This window comes from Solanum verrucosum, unplaced genomic scaffold, assembly GCF_900185275.1.
Source record: "Solanum verrucosum unplaced genomic scaffold, falcon-dt-bn FXZP01000261.1, whole genome shotgun sequence".
In the NCBI taxonomy this organism is placed as follows: Eukaryota; Viridiplantae; Streptophyta; class Magnoliopsida; order Solanales; family Solanaceae; genus Solanum; species Solanum verrucosum.
In genome coordinates this window covers 7,237,238-7,260,827 of record NW_026019969.1, presented here as the reverse complement: position 1 = coordinate 7,260,827, position 23,590 = coordinate 7,237,238, and the positions used below count along the sequence as shown (strand labels likewise).

Below are 23,590 nucleotides of genomic sequence, written 5' to 3'. Positions count from 1 at the left end.
ATTATATACATGCTCATGTAAATTTCTAATCAAGTCAGCTTTTATGCCATTGTTAAAGACACATTGGATCTGTGGAGCTTTTGTTGGTTGATCTTTGACGTAAAATTCACTTGCCTGCACATGTTCAAATAAATGAATACATACTTCTAAAATTATTGATCTATAATTCTATTTCTAGATAACAAAATATGATAAAAGAAACTACCTATACGACAAATTGAAAAACATTCTGAAAACTTGGATGTTCATTCTAATTTGTGAATATTAATGAGATAAAAAATTAATATGAACCCAAAAATAGAATACATAATGAACTCATACTATAAAACTAATAAATTGGAATACATAAAGGTGCTGAAAAAATATAATATATTATACAACTATCGAGTATAAGTATAATAGATATGTATTTTTTGATATTTCATCATGCATATAATACAAAGTTATGCCCTGACATTCATCCTCTCAACAGGAAGAATATGATATGTTTTTACATTGTTGCCAAGACAACTTTATACTGTACAATACTAGTCATATTGACAAAAAGATTATGAAATTCTTGTGCATATGAGGTTAATTCACAATTTGGCATACCTTACATTTTTACAAGCATATAAAAACATGCATTATGCCAACACTGGAATGTCAACAATAAACACGCAATCACAAAATCAACAATGGACATAACATACAAAAATAGTTTCAAAATAATTTAATACCTCTTCATCGACAGAAAGTAATACTTCATCACTTCTATCTTTTCCTTGATCATCAGGGGTTTCAGACCACAAAACCCTCTTTTTTTTAGAAGAGCTCTCTTGTGCCATTCTAGCCGCAGATCCTATATTTTCGAGCAACCCTTGGGTAATACACAAATCAAATGAGGGAAAATCCCCAAAATTTTGAATATTATGTGGTATACCTCTAGTAATTCTGATTGAATTATTCATTGTAGACAATCAGATGCTTTCCCCAAAATTTAAAACCCTAAAAGCAAATTTGTTATTATCAAGTATTGAAATGTATAAAATATCAAACAAAATAAACATATATATGAGTTTTTAGAATCTGCAAAATCTGAAAAATTAAAAAAAAATCACAAAAAAAATCGGAAAAATTTGAAAATCATAAATATATAATGAATGTTCAAACAAAATCACATCAAAATTGAAAAATTCGACTGAAAATCCGTAAGGTATAGAATAGGTGCTTTAAACATCAAATCAAAAAAATCAAAAAGGATGATGGAAATTACCTTGCCAACCGAGAAATCTGCTTGAATTCATAAAATTTCTTGATGAACAACAAATTAGCACCTTCAAGAGAGCTAAACATGCAACGTGAAAGAGGGGAAGAAACGTGATATTTGGGGAAGAAACGTTAACTTTGTTGAAAAAGGTTTAATGGTATTAGTTTTTTTTTTCTTAACTTTACACGCCTATTGGTTCATATTTTGGTCCAGTGTAGCACTCTTTCCATAAATAAATTTAATTTAAAATACTAAAATTTGTTTCCATAAATAAAATTAATTTAAAATATTAAAATCTGAATACATATTATTTTATCAAAATATTGTCATTCTGTCATTTTAAATAAATATTTTAAAGTGTTGTTACTTTGACTAATTATATTAGTTATTATGACTTATCTGCTAATTTTTCCATATAAAAATCATTGAAGAAAGGTTCTTACTTTGTTATATAAGACCGGAGCTTAATTGGGCTGTATTGATTGTTGTTTGTACCTGTTAGGCTTATGGGGCTCTGATTAGGTTATTGTTTGATTACTGCTATATAATTTGTAACATGTGTATCGAGGATGTTGGAGATCGATTATTCCAAATTGACACAGATGTACGACTTATAATGTACACAATATGCATTGATTTAATGTTGCTACATAAAATTAATGACATGGTAGTGGTTACATTAATTGACTATAATCTACTTATAAAAGACAATGAATTAATTTGCCAACATGATTAAATAATTAACGGTAAATAATCATATCTTGGTTTGTTTATTTGTGAATCTCTGATTGGAATTTTCGGAGAATTGCAATTCCAAATCTGTCTCCTCCTTAATTTGCTCCATCTCCTTTTTCTTCCCCCATAAGAAACCAAACAGTCCAATAACAGTCAACATTGACCCCATAATTCTGGTCAATGTACACATGTAAAAACAAAATAAATAAGTATACAAATTACTATAATCTTACTGTACAATTGATATAACTTTAATTTATTACTCTACTTTTTATTAAATTTCAACTTACGTGCCAACATATAATTTTTCGCCAAGCAGTGTCCAACTGAGAAAGGCAGCAATGACTAATAGCAAAGGAAGGAATACAGAGACATATAGAGGTGCTTTCCTTTTTATGCACCATGAAATCAAATAGAAGGCTAGAGCTGAGCTTATAATTCCCTATAATATAAACAAAACATGTGTTAGCACTACAGTCTATAATAATAGAAATATATGTGACATGACAAATATTGTACGATATACTTACGTTATAAAGGACAGAAATAGCTCTGATGGGGTTCAAAGACCATGCATTTTTGTCACGATGATTAACAAAAAGGGCAACAATTGTACACTCCAAACTTGCCATGAAGCACATCAAAGTTGTGCTAGAATATGGAGCTGCATATCTCTCATTCACTTTAGGCTAATTAATAAAAGGTAAAGTTAATTAAACTAAAATATGACTTAAAAAAACTTTATATTATAATCAAGAGATTGAAATTAAAACCAATAATATCTACGTACTTGTATGATTAGCCATAAAGAGTAAACAATAGCACTTATAATGACTAGAAATGGCCCCAAGAAGAAGTTTCCATGGCTATTATTATTAGAGTCAACAATATTTTCGCTTGTATGATGATGTGAATATTTCCAGTGAATATTCAATTGTCCAATCAACACTTTGCCATGATATAAAGATAGCAACATAGCTCCACAAATGCACAACATTGTCCCCATCACTTTGGCTTGCCCTCCTTTACTTGTCACCCCTATTTTTTCAAGCCTTCATAAAACAATCAGACATTAAAAATTTCATATTTCCTCAAAATATGTATAAGAAATTTAAGTATAGGTACGTTGTGAAAAGAAACATAATTTCACACCATTGATAATGTAAGAAATATTTACACCATCAGGTCGGTCACTTGTTGTAATAAGTAACTTATAGTATAATCTAGTAAGATAACAAATTTCACATTTTAGAGATATAAAATTACCCGAAAAAGACGGCAAGAACAAATGTAATTGCTGGGACTAAGTTATCGAGGGCTGTTGCAATAGTAGGTGTGGAATTTTTTAATCCGATAAGATATGTCATTTGCATTGAAGTTACCCTGCAAGTATTGCAAACGAAAGTTTTATTATATACTAACACTTTATTGATGAAATGGGAATTACTTGAAGCATGGATATTGAGGGGTAGAGTGGTCATTGTCCTAGCTAGATATTTTGATAAAGTTTGTTAGAAGTCGGTTAGACACGTGTAGTTAGTTACCAGCTGTGTATAAGCATATATACTCTGTAGTGTGTATTTTTGTCTAATAATTCATTCTCTCAGTAATAAACATCTCACTGCTTAGCTCTCTCAAATGGCTAACAACAGAATTTATCATTTATCGAATTTTTTGAATTACACTGGCTATATTAATATTATTAGTTGTAACTTAATTGAAAAAGCTCTAAACATATTTGAAACAAGGAATATTACTTACCCAAAAATAGAACACAAGAAAATTAGGAAAATTGTATACAGCGTCAATGTAGGTCTTGTTTCCCTGTGGTGAAACACAAAATCTTCAGTCCAACAATGAATATATGAATATTACGCAATTATCAATATGTCTCTCAAAAAATATTGCTGTGAATTTCTATAAGAGATTTTCCTATGATAATTTATTTTTTGTATTCAAATTATTATTGACCAAGATTCTAGGAGTATATTTTATTGTATTGCATGTGATGGTTTGTTGTATGCATGTGCTAAGTTCGACTATTGTCTCAAAATGGATTCAAAGTCTGACAATTTTACTTATTCAAAATTTGATGTGAATTTAAATATTGATTGTTTTCAGTTTTTAGAGTGTAATAAGTGCCAAAAACTATGATTATTTTAAATTTTATACATTAACATATAAAAATTTATTCGATAATTATAGGTAAATTTATTGATAATCATTAATAATAATCTATTAAAGATGGCAATAACTTGCTAATTGCTATCGATTCCTTGTTAAAATTCACTTATAATACAAAAAGATCTTCACATTATATACAACTTTGAATCCTTAGTAGGCGTTTGGCCATGCGATACCATATCACGATATGGTGTCGTGAGATGGAATCAGCGTTTGGACATGCGATTTTACGCTGATTCCATCTCATGATTCCATATCATGATTTGAGATATTTTAATACAATAATTGATCCATGAGTTTATATTTTGTTAAAACAACCCCACATTTATATCTACTAACCATTTGTTTCATATGTAAATAAAATTTATAATCACATCATTACTTTTTAAAATTTATTATTCTCACCAATATAAAATTTATTATCACTTTAAATTTGGTGAATATAAATGATAAAGTAGAAATTCATTTGGTGAATATAAATGAGAACAAAGGGAGTAATACTTTTTTGATTTTTCATAATAAAAAAAAACGTCTTAATCTTATGACTAAGCATAATATTGATAAAAGACAATTTTCATTGGCGGTGCCGCACTTTCTTAATCTTAGTATTTGCAAAATGTTCGTTCACATGATTGAAGGATATCAAGTCCAATTGATTGAGGACTTGGGAAAATTTGATCAATTAGTTATTAATATTTAGTCAAGTGGACTAGTTATAATTTTTTTGATTGAATTTTATTAGAAGTGTTTTTGACTCAAACTTGTGGTAACTTTTTAAAATTTCGTTATTCAATAATATTTAACTATTGATTTTTCTTGTAAATAGATAGAAGTTAGTGATGTTTGTTAATTTTTATCTTAGTGCATTTAACTTCTAAGTTAATATTTACTCACTAATGTATGTTTTTTTTCTACTTTATAGGTTATTTGTAAGATTAGTTGAGAGATATGAGCATATCAAGTACAATTTATGTTCAGTTTTTTTAATTAAATTAAAGTTAGATGAAACAATTATTTAACTGAAGAACAAATAACTTTGTAATAATTTATTATGCGATTTTATAATTTTTGTTTATTTGATGAGATTGAATAAACAATTGGGGCTATTTTAATAGTTTTACAACTTATGGGATTTTTATGTTTATGAGAAAATATACAACACAAAAATTCCATATCGCATGTCCAAACAAACCTTCAATTTCGTTTCATGATTCCATATCATGATACCATATCGCATGGCCAAACGGGCCTTAGTGTATGTGTGGTGATAGTAAAAGTATTACTTTTCAAGTGTTAGCTTAATGAGTTCATAACTTAGATTAAATTAAAATTAGATTCATTTTTTAAACTACGTATACTTTGAAATAATCATAATGCACTTTTTCTCATTTGAAGATCAAACAATATACTTGTAAAAAAATTGGCAAAGTATTTATTTTGTTGAACATATTGAGAATCAAGTAGAATATCAAATACGACGCAGAGATCAATAAAATGATAATGGAACAGTTTTAAACAAAAGAAAACATTTCAAATTACATGTCTACACTAAACTAGACCGTATTATGAGTTCTTGAATACGTAATAAATAAACATATTAATAAAAAAAACAGAAATGAAAGATTATTTACCTCTCGAAGAGGTAAGCAAAGGGTGCAATAGAAATAGTTGCAATAATCTGTCGATAAGATAAATGTACATATGGGTCCATCCCATCATCCATTACAACTTTTGAAATAATTGCTGTTCCAGCATAGCCTAATTGCACTAGCACCATTAGAAAAAAAGGCAATAAATCTTTCCCCATTTTTAATTTCTCAAATAGTATATACATTTACAGTGTTAGTGTATACTTGGCTTTAAAGAAGGAAGAATATTATTGAGCAGATAGGAGGATCGATGAGATTTTATTTATAATACAAAGTTTTATTTGAATATTTTTTTAAAGGTTTTGCTAGTTAATTACCTATAATTAACTTGATTGTTCCCGATTTTATTCAATTGTTTATTCGTAAGTTGTAGCTGGCTTTTCATTAATTAGTTGATTACATTTTTGTATCATTCAAACCACAGAATAAACAAATAGGAAAGTTTAACTTAAACAGATGTACTTGTTTGTCTATGGGTTCAAAAGTTTATGAATTCAAAATTCAATTTTAAATTTTAGATTGATTTTTTTGGAATTTTATTTTTCACATTAAAATATGACTATTCTTTAATCGAAATTCCAATGACGGCTAAGTTTCTAATACTAGTCTAAAAGTGGCTAGGCAATCTAACGTTTCCTCATTTTCTCAACATTACGTCAAAGGTACTGGGCCATAGTCCATTGGGTTGGATCAAGTGGAAGAAGCCCATAATAAGTAAAGCTGGCATCATGTTTGGGTAAAAATTGGATGGGCTGAAATATGACCCGTTATTTAGCAATCGACCAATTCATTTTAGGCCCAATAAATTTGACCCGTCTAGTTTTGTACATTAGTTATTTTCACTTCAAAGAGATGTATTTATAGGTGTTATAAAATAAAGATGGTGTTATAAAATAAAATAAAACTAATGCAAGAATAAACTACACAAGAAGAGAAGGAACACAGAACTATAATATTTCACTTGTTCTTGCTACTCACTTTGTTACAAGAAGGAGGAGTGTATACAGGTGTATATACGTGGGCACCAAATGTAATATATTGGATATTTGTTTTTCACGTATATATTAGACACCAAATATATTATATTGTTAACTAGTATACAAAACATAACATATTGTGTGTATATTTATCTTACAACATAAAATATATTTATATATATATATATATGAACATCCATTTTACAACAATAGATTAGTTATATACACATAACAACTATAATTAATTTAATTTCTCTTGAGGATACATAAAAAATTTGATATTTTTCAAAAGAGTCATTACTAGCCCTTTATCAAGATTGTTGTAGATTATTTGAAATCGTTATAGATATCTAACTTATGATTGTAACTAATTAATTTAATAACTTTGTCAATTCGTAGGTACACAGTTCTATTGTTAAACGTAGTGCTACATGAAATTAAATTATAAAAGTAATGATAACATTGATTATCAACAAGAAGAAAAAGATAATGAATTTGACAACATGATGATCAAAGCTTTTAATTTGATCGATCCTTAAAGAGTACAGTAAATAATCATATCTTGCGTTGGGCATTTGTGAAGCTATGTTTTGAATTTTCTGACAATTGCAAATCCAAATCAATCTTTGTCAATTGGTTCTTCTTACTATTAAATACCTTTTCTTCTGTCTCCTTTTTAATGCACTCCATCTCTTTTTTCTTTCCCCATAGAAAACCATACAGTCCAATAACAGTCAACATTGATCCCACAATTCTGGTCGTGTAAAAGAAAATATTAGAGTACTCATAAATTACTAAGTACTGTATATGATTTCATCGTACGTATTATATGTAATTGGTACAACTTTAATCTAGTACTCATTCTATTCCATTTGATGTGACGTCTTTTTTTTAGTCTGTTAAAAAAAAAATGTCATTTTATTATTATTAGAAATAATTTCACTTTAGTATTCTCCTTAATGAAATGATTAACAACTACACAAATATCTAAAGATTGTTTCAAACCACAAATTTCAAAGTGATCAAACAATGCCACATAAAATGAGATGATGAGAGTATTTTTTTATTGAATTTAACTTACGTGCCAACGTATAATTTCTCGCCAAGCAGTGCCCAACTGAGAAAGGCAGAAATGACTAAAAGCAACGGGAGGAACACAGAGACATATAGAGGTCCTTTCCTTTTTATGCACCATGTAATCAAATAGAATGCTAGTGCAGAGCTTATAATTCCCTATAATATAAACAAAACATGTGTTAGCACTACAGTCTATAATAATAGAAATATATGTGACATGACAAATATTGTACTATATACTTACGTTATAAAGGACAGAAATAGCTCTGATGGGGTTCAAAGACCATGCATTTTTATCATGATTATTAACACAAAGGGCAATAATTGTACACTCCAAACTTGCCATGAAGCACATCAAAGTTGTGCTAGAATATGGAGCAGCATACGTCTCACTCACTCTAGGCTAATCAACATAAAATAACAAGGAAATTAAAGTTAATTAAACTAAAATATGACTTAAAAATACTTTATTAATTAATGTGAAAAAATAAATACTTACTTGTATGATTAGCCATAAAGAGTAAACGATACCACTGATAATGACTAGAAAGGGCCCCAAGAAGAAGTTTCCATGGGTATTATTATTAGGGTCATGAATAATATTCTTGCTTATATTATGTTGTGAATATTTCCAATGTATCTTCAATTGTCCAATCAACATTTTACCATGATATAAAGATAGTAACATAGCTCCACAAATGCATAATATTGTCCCCATCACTTTGGCTTGCCCTCCTTTACTTCTCAATCCTACTTTTTCAAGCCTTCATAATATATACACAATATGGATAATTAAATGGTGGAAATTCGTCAATATTAAAGGTGCACGATTCAAGGTTAAATTAAATGGGTGTAAAAATGTTACTAATAGCCCTTTAATTCACTCAAACTAGACATATATATGCATGTTACACATTTATATTTAATTTTTAGGTGAAAAATTACCCAGAAAGGACAGCAAGAAGGAATGTAATTGCAGGGACTAAGTTAGCAAGGGCAGTTGTAATTGTTGCTGTGGAATTCTTTAATCCAATAAGATATGTCATTTGCATTCCAGTTACCCTGCAAGTATCCCAATCAAAAAATATTTGCACTATTACCACTTTATCGTATATATATAAAAAAAAATTAACTATGTGAAACAAGGAATAATATATACGGGGTGAAGGCTCAAAAAAATACATTTAAGATATCATAATCTTTTGAATTTCACATCTAAACTATTATGTGTGTAAATTTCCTACCTGAATTATCACCAAATGATTATTGAAACACCCTCAATTATTCGTTATTCACTTTTCCTACTTGCACAATGGTGATATTTCTTACCCGATAAACATTTGGTGATACTAATTCAGATAGAAAACTTTTACATCTGATAATTCGAATATAAAATTTAAAAAATAAAATTATTTTAAATATATTTTTGATCATTAACTCGGTGAAAAGTGATTATTGCTTACCCGAAAATAGAACACAAGAATATGAGGAATAGTGTAGACAGCGTCAATTTAGGTCTTGTTTCACTGTGGTGGGACACAAAAATCTTCAGTCCAACAATAAATATAATTAATACTAATACAATATGGTATTTTTATATTTATGTAAGTGCACACCCGAAAAATAGCAATTACAATTGGGCTAAAAAAATGATATTTCTTGTTCTTCTATATTTATTTTTCGACGAAATTTGGATTCGCGCCGAAAAATCCGCTAGAAGACTCGAATTCGAGACCTCTGATTAAAGATAACAAAGTATTACTACTTCACCACAATCATTATTGACAAAAATAAGTATACGATATTTCTACTCTGAAATATATATATAACAAATAAAAGGATAATACATACATGGGAAGGTGATTTGACGGCACCTAATAAAAAAAGAGAGCATTACTGAAAAAGCTTTTTATATTGCAAAAATTAGAGATGTGATAGGGAACCATATGAAAAGTGAAGCAGCTTCCTTTAATAAAGGTTCCTCATATATTCTCAAACAAGCTTTAACATGACATATTAAAACACTCTACTTTGAAAGATTCCATTTTTATATGATCTTTTTTTCATAAAAGGTAACATAGATTATTAAGGAAAACACAACATATTTGAAAGGGATTTTCGTATGATAATCTTTTTTAATTTAAATTATAACTGATTATAAGAGATTACATATATTTTTTTGTATTTTTTGCATGTGTTGGTGTGCATCGCCGAGTTATATGCATGTGCTGAATTTTGACTATAAATGCTATCAAAATGGATTCAAAGTAGAGAATTATTTAAAATGTGATGCGATTTAATTAAATTATGAATGTTTTCATTTTTTTATAAAAACATTTTCTTTATTTAGAAAGTACGTTACTAGTTTTGTAAACTATGATTGGTTCAAATTCTATACACCGACATAAATTCTATACACCGACATATAAAACTTAGTTCAATAATTATAAATAAATTTCTTGATAATCATTAAACTTCTAATAAAGACGGCAATAACATGCTATCACAAGTTAAAATTCACTAATAATACAAAAAGTTCTTTATACTATTAGCCTAATCAGTTCGTATTAATTAGCTCATAGATTAAATTAAAATTTGATTCATTATAAACTACAGGCTGAGAACATGTTGCACCTTTTTTCTGTTTGAAGATCAAACAATGAACATCTAATATTTTTTAGCAAAGTACTTATTTTGTTGAACGTGACAATGGGAAGCAGAATACCAAATACTAATGGTAATTAATGAAACAGTTTTCGATAGAATAATACATTTCAACATGCATAAAATAGAAATTGTATTCTGAGTTCTTGTGGTAATTAATATTAAAATTGACCAATTAATTTTTTTTTTTAAAAAAGAACAGAAATGAAAGATTATTTACCTCTCGAAGAAGTAAGCAAAGGGTGCGATAGAAATAGTTGCAATAATTTGTCGATAAGACAAATGCACATATGGGTTCATCCCATCATCCATTACAATTTTTGATATAATAACTGTTCCAGCAGAACCTAATTGTACTAGCACCATTAGGAAGAAAGGAAATAAATCTTTTCCCATTTTTCCACAAACAAGAAAGAAGCTACACTATATACATTTACAATTGTTATATAGCAGCTTTAAAGAAAGAAGAATATATATATGGGGTAGGGTATATGTAGTGATAATGAACACTAGGAGGACCATATTTTTATATTACAAAGTTTTATTTGAATATTTTCTTTTTAAGGGTTTTGCTAGCATTAATTAGGTGATTGCATTTTTGACCGATCATTCAAAACACAGAATAAATAAATGGGAAAGTCTAACATGAATGTGTTAAGTTACATACTTTTAAATTAATAATTTATACTATAAGTTTCTAAGATAAATATAATGTATATATACAAATTACTAGGCCGAGCCAAAATTACCTGAAAGAGCAAGTGTATGCCCCGTATGTATATGGAATTGTGAGAACGTAAGTTTAATCTGTTGTATATTGTAACGATCCTCTTAGTCGTTTTATAAATTTTACCCATTTTTCTGAGTTAACCCCTTTTAGTAATTTTTGTAAAAAAATTATGATTTATAAATAATATATGTACTCTGATATACTCATGTATTTCATGTGCAAGTGAACAAATATAACAAATACATAGCTAATTGATATACATTATATCATGAGCTTTTTTTTCAGTAAATTTTTGTTTTATTTGATGATTATCCAAACTATCGCTATGATTAATTAATTGGAATCAAAATAAAGCTATAATTTATAAGTAATATATATGCTCTAGCTCCTGTTGTTTGTCCTGCAAATCTAATACATGAGATCATGAAGTCATATGGACCATACAACCAAAATTGGGCATAGATGCAGTTGACATTAGTGACTGAGAACGGCCGATTACCCTTAATGTGCCTTAAAATACAAGTGTGCGCACGGATTCGCTACCATTTTTGCCGATAAAGCAATAGTAATTGTTTTAACTGAAAATTACACGTATAAGTAAACATATACTAGTTAATTAGTTAACATAGCTATAGTTTGCCTTAATTACAATTTGTGACCTACTTTTAGCTATAATTACGCGGCTCAGCTTTTTAGTTTTGTATAATTCGCACGTTTGTATAATTCGGAATCTGTATAATATAATTTGTATAACTGATGTATAATTCGGAATTTGTATAATATAATTTGTATAACTGTTTACACTTCTGATGTTTGTAATTGCATAAATTCGTTATTTCTAATTTATACAAATATAACTGAATTATACAAATGTACCCGCGAATTATACAAACCTGTGAATTATGCAAACGAGACAGCTTAAACTGTAGCTGCAACCCATAAATATACAAACTATATCTATGGAGAATAATTAAATTTACTATAGTGGCTATTTGCTAAAGTTCACCTTTTTTAATTCGATTTAAGATTAAAGCGTTTTTTGCATACCCTCAAGTCAAATGGGCCTTATAATGAAATAACCCAAACTAGGAAATTGCCAAGAAAGTGGCTATCATCTATAAGTGTAGTCTATAATCGCAAGTACTCTTCAGAAAGTTTAATTTATGTGCACTTCAAACTTTATGATTTTTGAACTGTAGTGAAAATTACTGGAATTTTTCCCTGTTCTGGCTAAAGTTTTTTTTTTTCTTTTTCTAAAATTTATTTTCACATTAAAATGTGACTCTTTTTAAATCAAATTTAAACCGTGGCTAAGTTTTTAATACTAGTCCAAAGTGGCTAGGTCATGCAATGTTTCCTAATCTTTTCAACATTGCGTCAAATGTAATATGGGCCAAAAGTCATTGGGTTGCACCAAGTGGGCCAATAATTAGAAGTGCTGGGCTGCTGGCATCATGTTTAGAGATATCAATCGTGAAAATTTTATATATAACATCGACAAAATGGCACTGCATAACACCCTATAGACTAAAGGATAAACTACCTTATTAGACATACATCACTACTATATATACTAATATTATCTTTACTTTCAAACAATTACATATATTACCACTTTTAATATTTTATACCATATATTAATATATTATTTGAAGATACAATTAGATTATTAGATACCCACATACTTTAAAATTATGATTGATTAATTATCTGCTTAATTAACTCTTTCACTCCAAATCAACCACTATCTCTTAATTCTCCTCTCCCATATTTATCACTCAATTATGTCTCCTCCTTTATGATTCAGGAATTTCATCGTACAATTTCATTCCAACAATAGCTAATCTACTCTCTTCTTCTCAAGATATCATCACCATGGCCGACAAATTCTCCTGAGCCCAAATATTATTTTGTATTGTTCATTAATAACTAGATCAAATCAAAGTAACTGCTACAGAGAAAACTTTAATTCATAGTGGGTCTTGATTGTTTGTCTCCGAAAGAAATGTATCTTAGTTTTGATTATGTTATGCCACAACGCAAAAGAATCAAAGGGAGTATTGTAGAGAGTTTTTGTTTGCTGGTGTTCTTCTAAGGCTTTCTTTGGTTATCGTGACATGGATTTGGTAGTATCAATATTACTTTGATATAGTCCTTGAAACATGTGTATCCAATAAGTAGTAATCTTAATTAAGATCTGAGTTGTATTTTTAGTAATGGGGTGTCTGACCATGTATATGTATCCACCATTAAGTTTTGGATACATGATTTTTAACAACACAATGATATTAATGATACGATAGATACTCTACAATCGTGATTTATTCCTAAATTGATGTGATTCAACTACATTTCATATTTAGATACACATAATTAAATGTATATGCTTATTATGTATTCGAGATACATGTTTTTGGATATAACGTATGAAATTCAAATACACATAATTAGATGTATATGCTTCTTCTTTTTGTATATTCCATATTTAGATACACATAATTAGATGTATATGCTTACTATGTATTTGAGATATATGTTTTTTGATATAACATATGCAATTGATACTTGATACATCAAATTAGTACTAGATAGATATAAAAGATATATATAAATAGATACATAAAATTAATACTAGATACCTATAACAAATACATGAAATTAATGTTAGATACTTCTATGATACATATGAATGTACTTGCAGGACACTCATGTATCTAAGTGTTTAGTTTGTTGGATACATCATATATTTCTATAGATACATCAAATTAATGAATTTATTATTTTAAGAGTAATAATTTGAAATTAATCAAATTGCATTACCAAGATATACATGTTTTTATCTCATATTAGTAATATTAATGAATTTACTATTTCAAGGAATAATAAAATTAAATTAATTATCTATGTATTTTGAAAATCCTCAATTACTCCTCTAATTAAGGAAATCAGTTCCAATCAATTAATTTAAATAAATAAATTTTGTATCTCAATTTTAAAATTTGGCAGATACTGCATGTATCTCATGGATTCAGACTCGTGTATCCTAAGCATAAAATATGGTACATGAAGTAATATTTGAAACTATTGAGAATCTTAATAATTAAGACCTAAACTAGTGGGATTTATGTGGTTTTCCCTAGACTAAATTAGCAAGAAATAGCCCACTTTTAATTTTTTAGCAAGAAAAAGACTTTGTTTTATTTATTTGGCATTGAATAGTTATTTTTCTTTTTTTTAAATGTATTTTTGTTCTCCTTATTTTTCTCAAACACACGTTCTAAAAAAAATATTGTTTTATTATCCCTATTTTATCTCTTTTTTTTTATTATTTTGTCAACACTTTTAAAATAGAGTTCTTCTCTTTTTTGTCTCCTTTTTCTCTTTCCAGAATTCTTTTCATACGTAGTTCTCTCCCTAATTTCAATTCTTCTCCTTAATTCAATCTGTTTATGAAAATCAGATATAACAATATGTTTTTTCATGGATATTTCTAAAAATCATCTTTATATAAAATCTTGTTCTTGTCAAATTAATTGTTGAATTTCATGATTTGTAGAATTGAAGTTCTTTCAATTTTGTTTTTGCAAAAAATTAGGTTATTCAACCTTCTTTTGTTTTCTTTCTAAAATCCTTTTCATATGTATATTTGTTTCTCTTCTAAATTTTCTCTTATTCTCCTTAATTTACTCTGTCTGTGCAAATCAGATATAACTGTATGTTTATCGATTGATCCTTCCAATAATTTCTTTTAATATATAATTATGTAGTATTTCTTGCCCCATTCATTTTGAAAATTCGTGATTTGTGGAACTAAAGTTTTTAAAACTTTTTTGGCAAAAATTCAGGTAATAGTTTTTTGAAATTTTTGTTCTCAATTTCATGGGTAAGAAAGATCTTCGTAAAAAATCAGAATGTTGATTTTGATTAATATAATCCAATGTATACCAATGAATTCCAATCTCAATTTAAATTAAAGTATACAAGTTTATTATGTGATTACAAATCACTGAATACACGATGAATACAGACTAATGTATACATAATGCAGTTATCGTATACATAAACAAAATCACATGTACAATTAATGAATAAAATTTATATATATATCATATTAATCTCATTCTTGTATTCATTATAGTAATACGTATAATTGATGGTAATATTCTTATGTATACAATATAAAGTTTATGTACACATGCTACAATTACTGTATGCATCAATAAAATTTACACGTCTATTTTTATGAATATTTTTTTGTGTATACATATTTTTTTTTTATATATACATTATGTAATTGCAACTTTAATTATTGTATAATTTATGCATATGTATTATTACAGTTTCTAATAAAATGTCATTTAATATTATTTGATTAATTATTATCGATTATGTGATAATTAATACACATTAGAGCATTAATAATACATTTTATTACCTTAAAAGTAGTCACACTCTTTTAATAAGTTATTTAAAGAATTTTAAAAAATTCATTCCTTAAAAGTTGGTGTAACCTTTTTTTTAATGGGTTAATTAATAAAAAAAAATAAAAAAAAATAATAATAAATAAATATATATATATATATATCACTTCTTAAAAGTAGGCAATGGTTTTCTAATAAACTAATTATTGTTGTTTGGTAAACAAATTAAATCATAAAATTACAATAAAATATATCTTTATGTTTCTGTAAATTGTGTTACTATTTTTTTAAATAAATGGTTAAATAAAGTTGAGTTTAAAAATTTAAAGAAATTGAAAAGCTATCTTCCTTAATTATAGGAGTTAAAAACAAGGAAGAATAATCTCACATCTCCTTAATTAATGCGGGTTGGTTGCACATGATAAAAAGAAAAAAACTATAAAAAGTTGGTTTTATTTCTTTTAGGCTAATACGTGCTAATTTTGTTTTAGGCTATTAATTCCTAATTAATATTGGGCTATATATTGCCAATTATATATAATAGTTGTATGTCTGTGTCAATTTCTCTATAACATCTATAGGACTAATAATTATAAGTTATGACATTATTTTTTATTTTTCAAGTTTTAACAATAAACAGTTACGGGTTATAACATATTACATAAATTAAAAAAGGATTTTAAAAAATGTGAAATACAAATTTGTTTTAAAAAAAAAAAAACGGAAATGTAATTAACAGAAAATTTGAAAATCTTAATGATAATTAATAGGAGGCATAAAATTAGAAGAGATATAACAAAAATAATGTGTTTTCCTTGTTTAGCTCAAGGTAGTTATTGACATTTTCTCTCACTTGTTAATTGTTTTTCAAACAGTTGTTTTACGGTATTCGTAACTTTCTCTTTCTTCTCAATATTGTATCTGCTACGTCTTCATTTTGTTCTATTAGGAAATTTTTTTAGTTCATATTGTCATTGAAGGTTTCTCATCAATATTAATAAAGTATGATGGTCGATGGGATCCTTTAGGTTAGTGTTTACTTAGAATTTATTTTGTATTGGCTGTATAAACAATACTGTGTAATTTTTTTTGTCCAGTGAAAATGAGATGAATTTGTGAATGAATATGTTCTAATTGTATACAAATAAAACGTTAAAACATTGATATGGGAAAAGATTACTGAAAAATGCAATGAATTTTGTGAATGAATACTAATTAAATATGATTTTTGTATAATGATTTTACTGATTAATTTGTGAATGATTACTGATTAAACATGTCTACAACTTAATTTCTTCATTCTTTGTATGAACTATTATTGATTTTGCTATATGACTCTGGTATAAAAATTGACGTAAATTTTGTTTGAAATTCATATAACAATAAGATAAAATTTGTATGAAAATTTATTGTTTTTATGGCGCGAATCTGATATGATTCAATTTTTATTTTTGGCGTTATATTGGTATGAAATTGTGCATAATAGTGGGATGAAATTTGTATACTTAATAAAAGACAATTACTAGTTATAAATTGTATGATTTTGTATTATTTTTAGCATGAATCAGTGTTTACTTTTGACATGAAATAGGTATAGAAAGTATGCATAAAATGGTATGAAATTCGTATACTGATATAACATATGTATAAAAGTTATTTGTACTTTTGTATCTTGTAATACTAGCACAATAATTTATGATGGAGCAGGAAAATATGCAATTCGAAAAGTGTCGGAGCATAAATTATTGTCATTTGGTTCAAAAAGAATTGTAGGGAGACCACAACTTGAACGTTGGAAAGGGTTTGCTAATGTGAAATTCAAGAGGTCTAAGGTTACGTGCAATACATGTCGTCGGAAGTGACAGAACAAAAAGACATGTTCAAATTACCCTGTTGAAAAAAAAAGACATAATTTTTTTTTATTTTTTTTTGATTGTTTTATTGTGACAAACTCATGTTTTGATTTTTTTTGTCTTTTAAGTTAATGAATTATATTTTCAGAACATTTATTATGTGTACCAGTTAATCATTTGTGTATTAAGCGTTTTTCAAATGTATAGTAAAAAAACTAGGTAATGCTGGTATGCAATTGATATCAACTGGAAAAATTAAGTCAAATCTTAGTATGTAATTGGTATACATTTGATATTCAACTAATGTCCCAGCGTTGAAATTGAAAAAAAAAAACATGTAATTGAGATTTCAACTGAAATAGTCAACCTAAAACTAGTTAATGTTGCATCCAATTTGTATACATTTGGTATCAAACTGATATCCCCTTAGAAAATTTGAAAAAAGGCATGTAACTGAGATTTCAATCGAATTAGTCAACCTAAAACTAGTTAATGTTATACCCAGTTGGAATACATTTGGTATCTAATTGATATCCAATTGGAAAATTTGAAAAAAAAAATTCCTCATTGAGATTCAACTAAATTAGTCAACCTAAAACTAGGTAATTTGTACCCAATTGGTGTACAATTGTTATCAAACTGATATCTCATTGGAAAAATTGAAAAAACATGTAATTGAGATCTCAAATGAATTAGCCAGCCTAAAACAAGTTAATTTTGTATCCAATTGGTATACATTTGGTATCCAACTGATATCTCATTGGAAAATCGAAAAACCAGCATGTAATTGAGATTTCAACTGCATTAGTTATCCTAAAATAAGTTAATGTTGTATCCAATTAGTATACATTTGGTATCCAAGTGATATCCCATTGGAAATTTGAAAAACGAACATGTAATTGAGATATCAACCAAATTAGACAACCTAAAACAAGTTAATGTTGTATTCAACAGATATCCCACTGGAAAATGAAAAAAAAAATGTACTTGATATTTCAACCAAATTAGATAACCTAAAACAAGTTAATGTTGTATCTACTTGATATCCACTTTGTATATACTTGGTATCCAACTTGAAATTTAAAAACAAAGACTAAAAATAAAAATGTATTAAATTGGTACCCAACTGGTATAAATCTAGGAAGAATAAATCTGACAAAGTAAAACGCCGCATATTATATATTGTTGTCAAAAACTGTTGCAAAAAAAATATACATCACCCAAAATTCAAAACATGTAATTAAAAGTCTAAACTGCAATAATTAGCAAGTACTATATTTTCCTCTCTCTTCAATTTATGTTCCGTATTTAAGCGTGATTTTTTTTAAACCATATTTAGGCTAAAATTTAGGAACTTATTATTAAAGATTTTATGATCTCATATTAATTAAATCAAGTTGTTTTTTAATTCATCCACGTAGTTTTAAACAACAAATTTCAGAATTGAATATACTTATTTCATCCATAAAGTATTTTAGATATAAAAAAACGAGTTCAAAATTTCAGTAAAACAATTTTTTCTAAAAAAATCAAGTTCCAGATTAAAAATAAAATAAAAAATGAAATCAAATTTTCTAAATATAGAATTCTTATTTTAAAAAAATAAAAAAACAACATCAAAATTTTAAAATTAAAAAAGACATCAAGTAAAGAAAAAAAAGATTAAAGATAAAGAAAATTACCTGTTGAAACCTACAATGATAAATTTAAAATATTTGAATAGTAATCAATATTTATCTTGAGAATAATAAAATAATCATAATAAGAACTAACTAATTAGGAGAAAATCAAAGGAACGATTTATCTTGTCAATTATAAATTGGAAAAAATATTTTGTTAATTAAAATGAGGATAAAGAACAAACAAAAAGGTGAAAGAGAAACGTGAGGATGGGGTGTGGGGTGTGGGTTGACATGTGATGAGTTAAAAAAAACCCTTAAAAGATGTAATAGATAATTACAAATTGATTCTCCTCTCTTTAATATTATTTCTCTCACCTATTAATTATATAACATTATATAATATATATTAGTTAATAATATATAATTAATTAGTTAATAAAATGCAATTAATAAATTTAAACTAATCTGTTAATACTTGTAATTAAAATGTTAGTAGGTAGTAATATAAAAAAAGTAGATCTAAAAGTTGTAATATTAACCCTTAAATAAATGTGTGTGGTGATTTTTCCATATCAATATTACAAGGAAAGAGGAAGAAGGGGTGTGTTCGATCTTCAATTTTTGTTTCTTACTTGATAATTTTTTTTTGAAATGATCTTAACTTTTAAAAAGAAATAGCTAGGAAGAATTTATACTGCTCAACAGGCATGAATTCTACATTTGTCTATAAGGATGAATTTGTGGTCAATTGAACAAATTTAATGCCTTGAAATATGTCGAACATTTGATTTATGGATAAAAGTTAGAATTTACGTCTATGAGTAACATACTTAAATTCTAATTTTGCCTATAAGGCATAAATTCGTGTCAATTGAATAGGTTCATTGTCTTAAAATGTCTTGAGCGTCTATCTCATGGATAAAAGTTAAAAATTATGATTTCTGCTTGATGACAACATACCAAAGTTCTAATTTTTTGCTTATAAGGCATGACTTTTGATCAATTGAACATGTTTACTGTCTTAAAATGTTCTAATTATTTGCCTTATGGAGAAAAATATATATATTTTAAACAAAGATTATTATTTTAAAAATAAAATAAAATAGTCAAGCGAGCCCAAAAACTTTAAATCAATTATTTTTGTAAGATTTCAGAGATAAAATATCAAGACCAACTCATCTTACGACTTAGGGTCATTTTTTAATTTGACCCAAAGAAGAGGGCTACAACTTTGAGCATAATCACTCTGGACTTGGGCCATATCTACTTTTTTTTTATTTTCTTTGTTTTAATTTAATGGATACAATTTTATTTTTTAGAAAATAAAAAATTAAAATGAATTGTAATTATGAATTCAAACATGAAATTTGTGATGATGAGAACATTTTCTGTGATGGGGAGAAAACTTAAGGAGCAATATTTATAATGTCAAATATTAGCCGTTCTTTTTTGTCATTTAATCAGCATAAAAAGGGGCAAAAAACTCATCTCCTTCAAATAATAATATACAACAAAAAGGAAATTATAATAAAGACAAAGCAAAATTAAAACAAAAAATTAGAGAAAGGCTATCGCCTCCCAAGTCCAACTAATAGACTATAAGATACTGGTAGCTAAAATATCAAATAAACGAATTAAATTAAGTTTGAATGGATCAAATTAAGTTGAATTAATAAAAAAAAATCTCTAAAATTATTTTAACTGAAATGAATTTAAATATGAATTAAAACTCAATTTATCTAAATTTTACTAAGTTTTAAATAATTATTTTATAAATTTTTAATAGCTAATAAGCATTTTAAACTCTTGCTAGAAAATCATATGAAATATATAATAAACATAAGAAACGTAAGCAAAATGGAGACGCACAACGCAAGCTGAGTCACGGGATATATACAGGACGAGGGTCCCAATCTGAATTGTCATTCATATATGGTTGCTTCCCAAATTAATTACCCAATAATTAATTAAAAATATGATCATCATTGCAATAGATATTATATACATATTTAATTTATTTTTTCTCGTCATGTTGGAGTTCCGACTAAATCCAGATCGCGCACTACAAGGTCTATTCAGGGGTGGCGCTCCTAACATGATTTTCTTCATACTCAACACTCAAACCCGAAACTTATAGTTAAGGATGAAGCAGTTTCACCACTGTACCACAACTCATGTTAATATATAAATATATATTACTATATATGAAGTGTACGCTTTTTCTTTGGTTGATGAGTTTCACAGAAACGTGTGAATTATAATACTCCTATTAACTTTCTCTAATTGTATAGTTGGATGATGTGTTATATTAATTGTTACTTCTAATTGTTGCATGCATGGTGGTAAGTACAAATTGAATTAATTTTTGTTTATTATGTGCCCTTTTTTACTTTTAGTAGAATAGAATTAATTAAATTATGATATATAAGAACAAATTAAACAAGTTAAGCTAGCTGTTTTGATTTCAAAAGCGTATTTCATACGTCACGAGAGAACAATCCCTCACCTGAATAATGTGATACCTTCGTCTCCAAGTGAACTATAACATCTTTAAAAAAAATTATCTTTTAAATAGTATTTTAAATGGGGATATCTCAAAATTACTATTTCTTCGTTTCAATTTATTTATTTTATTTTAAAACTCTTCTTTTAGTTCAGGTGTTTACTTCTTTATATTCTAAAATTCTTCTTAGTAAAACTTTTTATTGCCTCTGTCATCTTTCAAAATATTGTACATAAAATTGTAACTTTTAGATCGTTACAACTTACATATGTATCATTGTTCTTTTTTCAAATACTTTTTTAATACATAGTTTCTTATCTTCCCAATAAGGAATTGTTAACTTTAGTTGGTTTGAACGTGGATCTTGCATTAATGTGTTGACCTCTCGTGACAATATAATGCATGTCTACCTTACATGAATGATTGTAAAGAAACGTTTTATTATATCGTAACCCCCTAAGAAATGCGTGGGTTTTCTTCATTTATAACAATGACGTAAGTTATAATTGTCATCACCATCTCCACGTCCTCTAAATTATTCAATAAAATCCTATCAAGAAAAAAAAAAGAGAATATATATATTGGGCTAATTAATCAATTCAAACTTCTAATGTGGTGTGATTATATTATTCGTTTTGAGCCAAGTTCACACGATTTTTTCTGAGATCTCACATTATTAAAAGATTGTACATTTTATATATATATATGTAGCTTTTCAATATTTTCGGCTATAATGTGTGACTTTGTTACACACCCAACAATCTCAACCTGAACCTAGCTGCATTAATACCAATTGATGGGCTAAATCAGCTCAAAGATACTTGTAATATGATGTGATATTGTTGCTTTAAATCAAATTCGCACGATTTTTCCTAAAAGGTCTCACATCATTTAGAAAATTTACATCTTATATATAGCTTCTCAATCTTTTCAGCTATCAATATGAGACTTTATTCGCACACCCAACAATATACTTAATAAATAAATAAAAAAAGACTATACTTAATTGATCCTTTCATAGATAAGCCAACATATATATATTCATTCCAATGATTCTTGAAGACAAAAACAATCATTTATTTCTTCCAAACCCGTTAAGAAGAAAAAGAAGAACAAAATCCACTTTTTTGTTATTTTATATATTATACTCAGATAGATGACTAAATGAGTTTAATTTTCTTATACAGATGGTCTTATAATACAAATTGTATACCACTAAGTCGTTAAATTAGATAGTAATATATATCTTTTACACATCACCCCCTCTCAACATCATTTATTATGGGATTACACTAGATTGTTAATTGTTGTATTAAAATAAATTGAATTGGAACACAAGTCCAAACAAAAAAAGAAATGAAACCGTCAAATGTACTCTCCATGCATTTGGTGACATACAGAAAATTGCTTTTAGTCGAAGCTGCTGAGATGGCAAAATGTAATAGAATTTGATTGCTGCAAGCTTATGCAAAAAGAGGCCAAAGCTGGCAATCACCAAAGAAACTATTAACTGAAAGCTACTTTATTCGCCTCAAAAATCTTGATCTTATGTAACAATTTAATGGCAAGTTCTATGCATGAAAATAAGCTACCATGTCTTACAAGAAACCACCCCACCCCCACCCACCCTATTCCTACCTAAGGTAGTGACGGAGTCTGAATTTCTATTACAGGGTGTCAAAATATAAAAAGTAAAATTATTTACAAGTCAATATATACGTAAAAGGAATATTTATGTAATTTTTTGATAAAGAGGTTTCGATCGACACACCTCAAGTATATATGGATCCGGCCACTGCCCCAGACCGATCCAGTTCTTCAAGTACTACTCAATAGGTTTTACTTGTACCTTGTATATGTTAAAATTCCATTAAAATAAATTAATTTGAGAATATTACTGTAACGGCCTATACACTTTAAATCTTG

The 23,590-nt window shown here is 27.3% G+C and overlaps 2 protein-coding genes across 2 annotated transcripts; both read right to left on the bottom strand.

Moving 5' to 3' along the window:
* Positions 1 to 2,003: 2,003 nt before the first annotated feature.
* LOC125815519 (WAT1-related protein At1g09380-like) lies at positions 2,004 to 5,975 on the bottom strand. Its single transcript, XM_049495009.1, has 7 exons — positions 5,800 to 5,975; positions 3,746 to 3,808; positions 3,251 to 3,367; positions 2,775 to 3,036; positions 2,515 to 2,673; positions 2,275 to 2,426; positions 2,004 to 2,157 (listed from the first exon to the last, which is right to left on the bottom strand). Exons 1-7 carry the CDS (start codon positions 5,973 to 5,975, stop codon positions 2,004 to 2,006), a joined length of 1,083 nt encoding a protein of 360 aa, XP_049350966.1.
* Positions 5,976 to 7,347: 1,372 nt separating this feature from the next.
* On the bottom strand, positions 7,348 to 10,978 carry LOC125815512 (WAT1-related protein At1g09380-like). Its single transcript, XM_049494998.1, has 7 exons — positions 10,756 to 10,978; positions 9,335 to 9,397; positions 8,817 to 8,933; positions 8,371 to 8,635; positions 8,116 to 8,274; positions 7,876 to 8,027; positions 7,348 to 7,548 (listed from the first exon to the last, which is right to left on the bottom strand). Exons 1-7 carry the CDS (start codon positions 10,929 to 10,931, stop codon positions 7,350 to 7,352), a joined length of 1,131 nt encoding a protein of 376 aa, XP_049350955.1. The 5' UTR covers positions 10,932 to 10,978; the 3' UTR covers positions 7,348 to 7,349.
* Positions 10,979 to 23,590: the final 12,612 nt, after the last annotated feature.

Bases quoted from the DNA above. Each gene is read 5' to 3' on its own strand.
- LOC125815519 (XM_049495009.1), bottom strand. From the start codon at position 5,975: ATGGGGAAAGATTTATTGCCTTTTTTTCTAATGGTGCTAGTGCAATTA. The intron at 3,037-3,250 runs GTAATTTTATAT...TGTTTTATGAAG, and splicing joins GTTCTTGCCGTCTTTTTCGG to GCTTGAAAAAATAGGGGTGA. The intron at 2,158-2,274 runs GTAAGTTGAAAT...TACATTGACCAG, and splicing joins GAAAAATTATATGTTGGCAC to AATTATGGGGTCAATGTTGA.
- LOC125815512 (XM_049494998.1), bottom strand. From the start codon at position 10,931: ATGGGAAAAGATTTATTTCCTTTCTTCCTAATGGTGCTAGTACAATTA. The intron at 9,398-10,755 runs GTAAATAATCTT...GTCCCACCACAG, and splicing joins TTTGCTTACTTCTTCGAGAG to TGAAACAAGACCTAAATTGA. The intron at 8,028-8,115 runs GTAAGTATATAG...TTTATATTATAG, and splicing joins CTATTTCTGTCCTTTATAAC to GGAATTATAAGCTCTGCACT.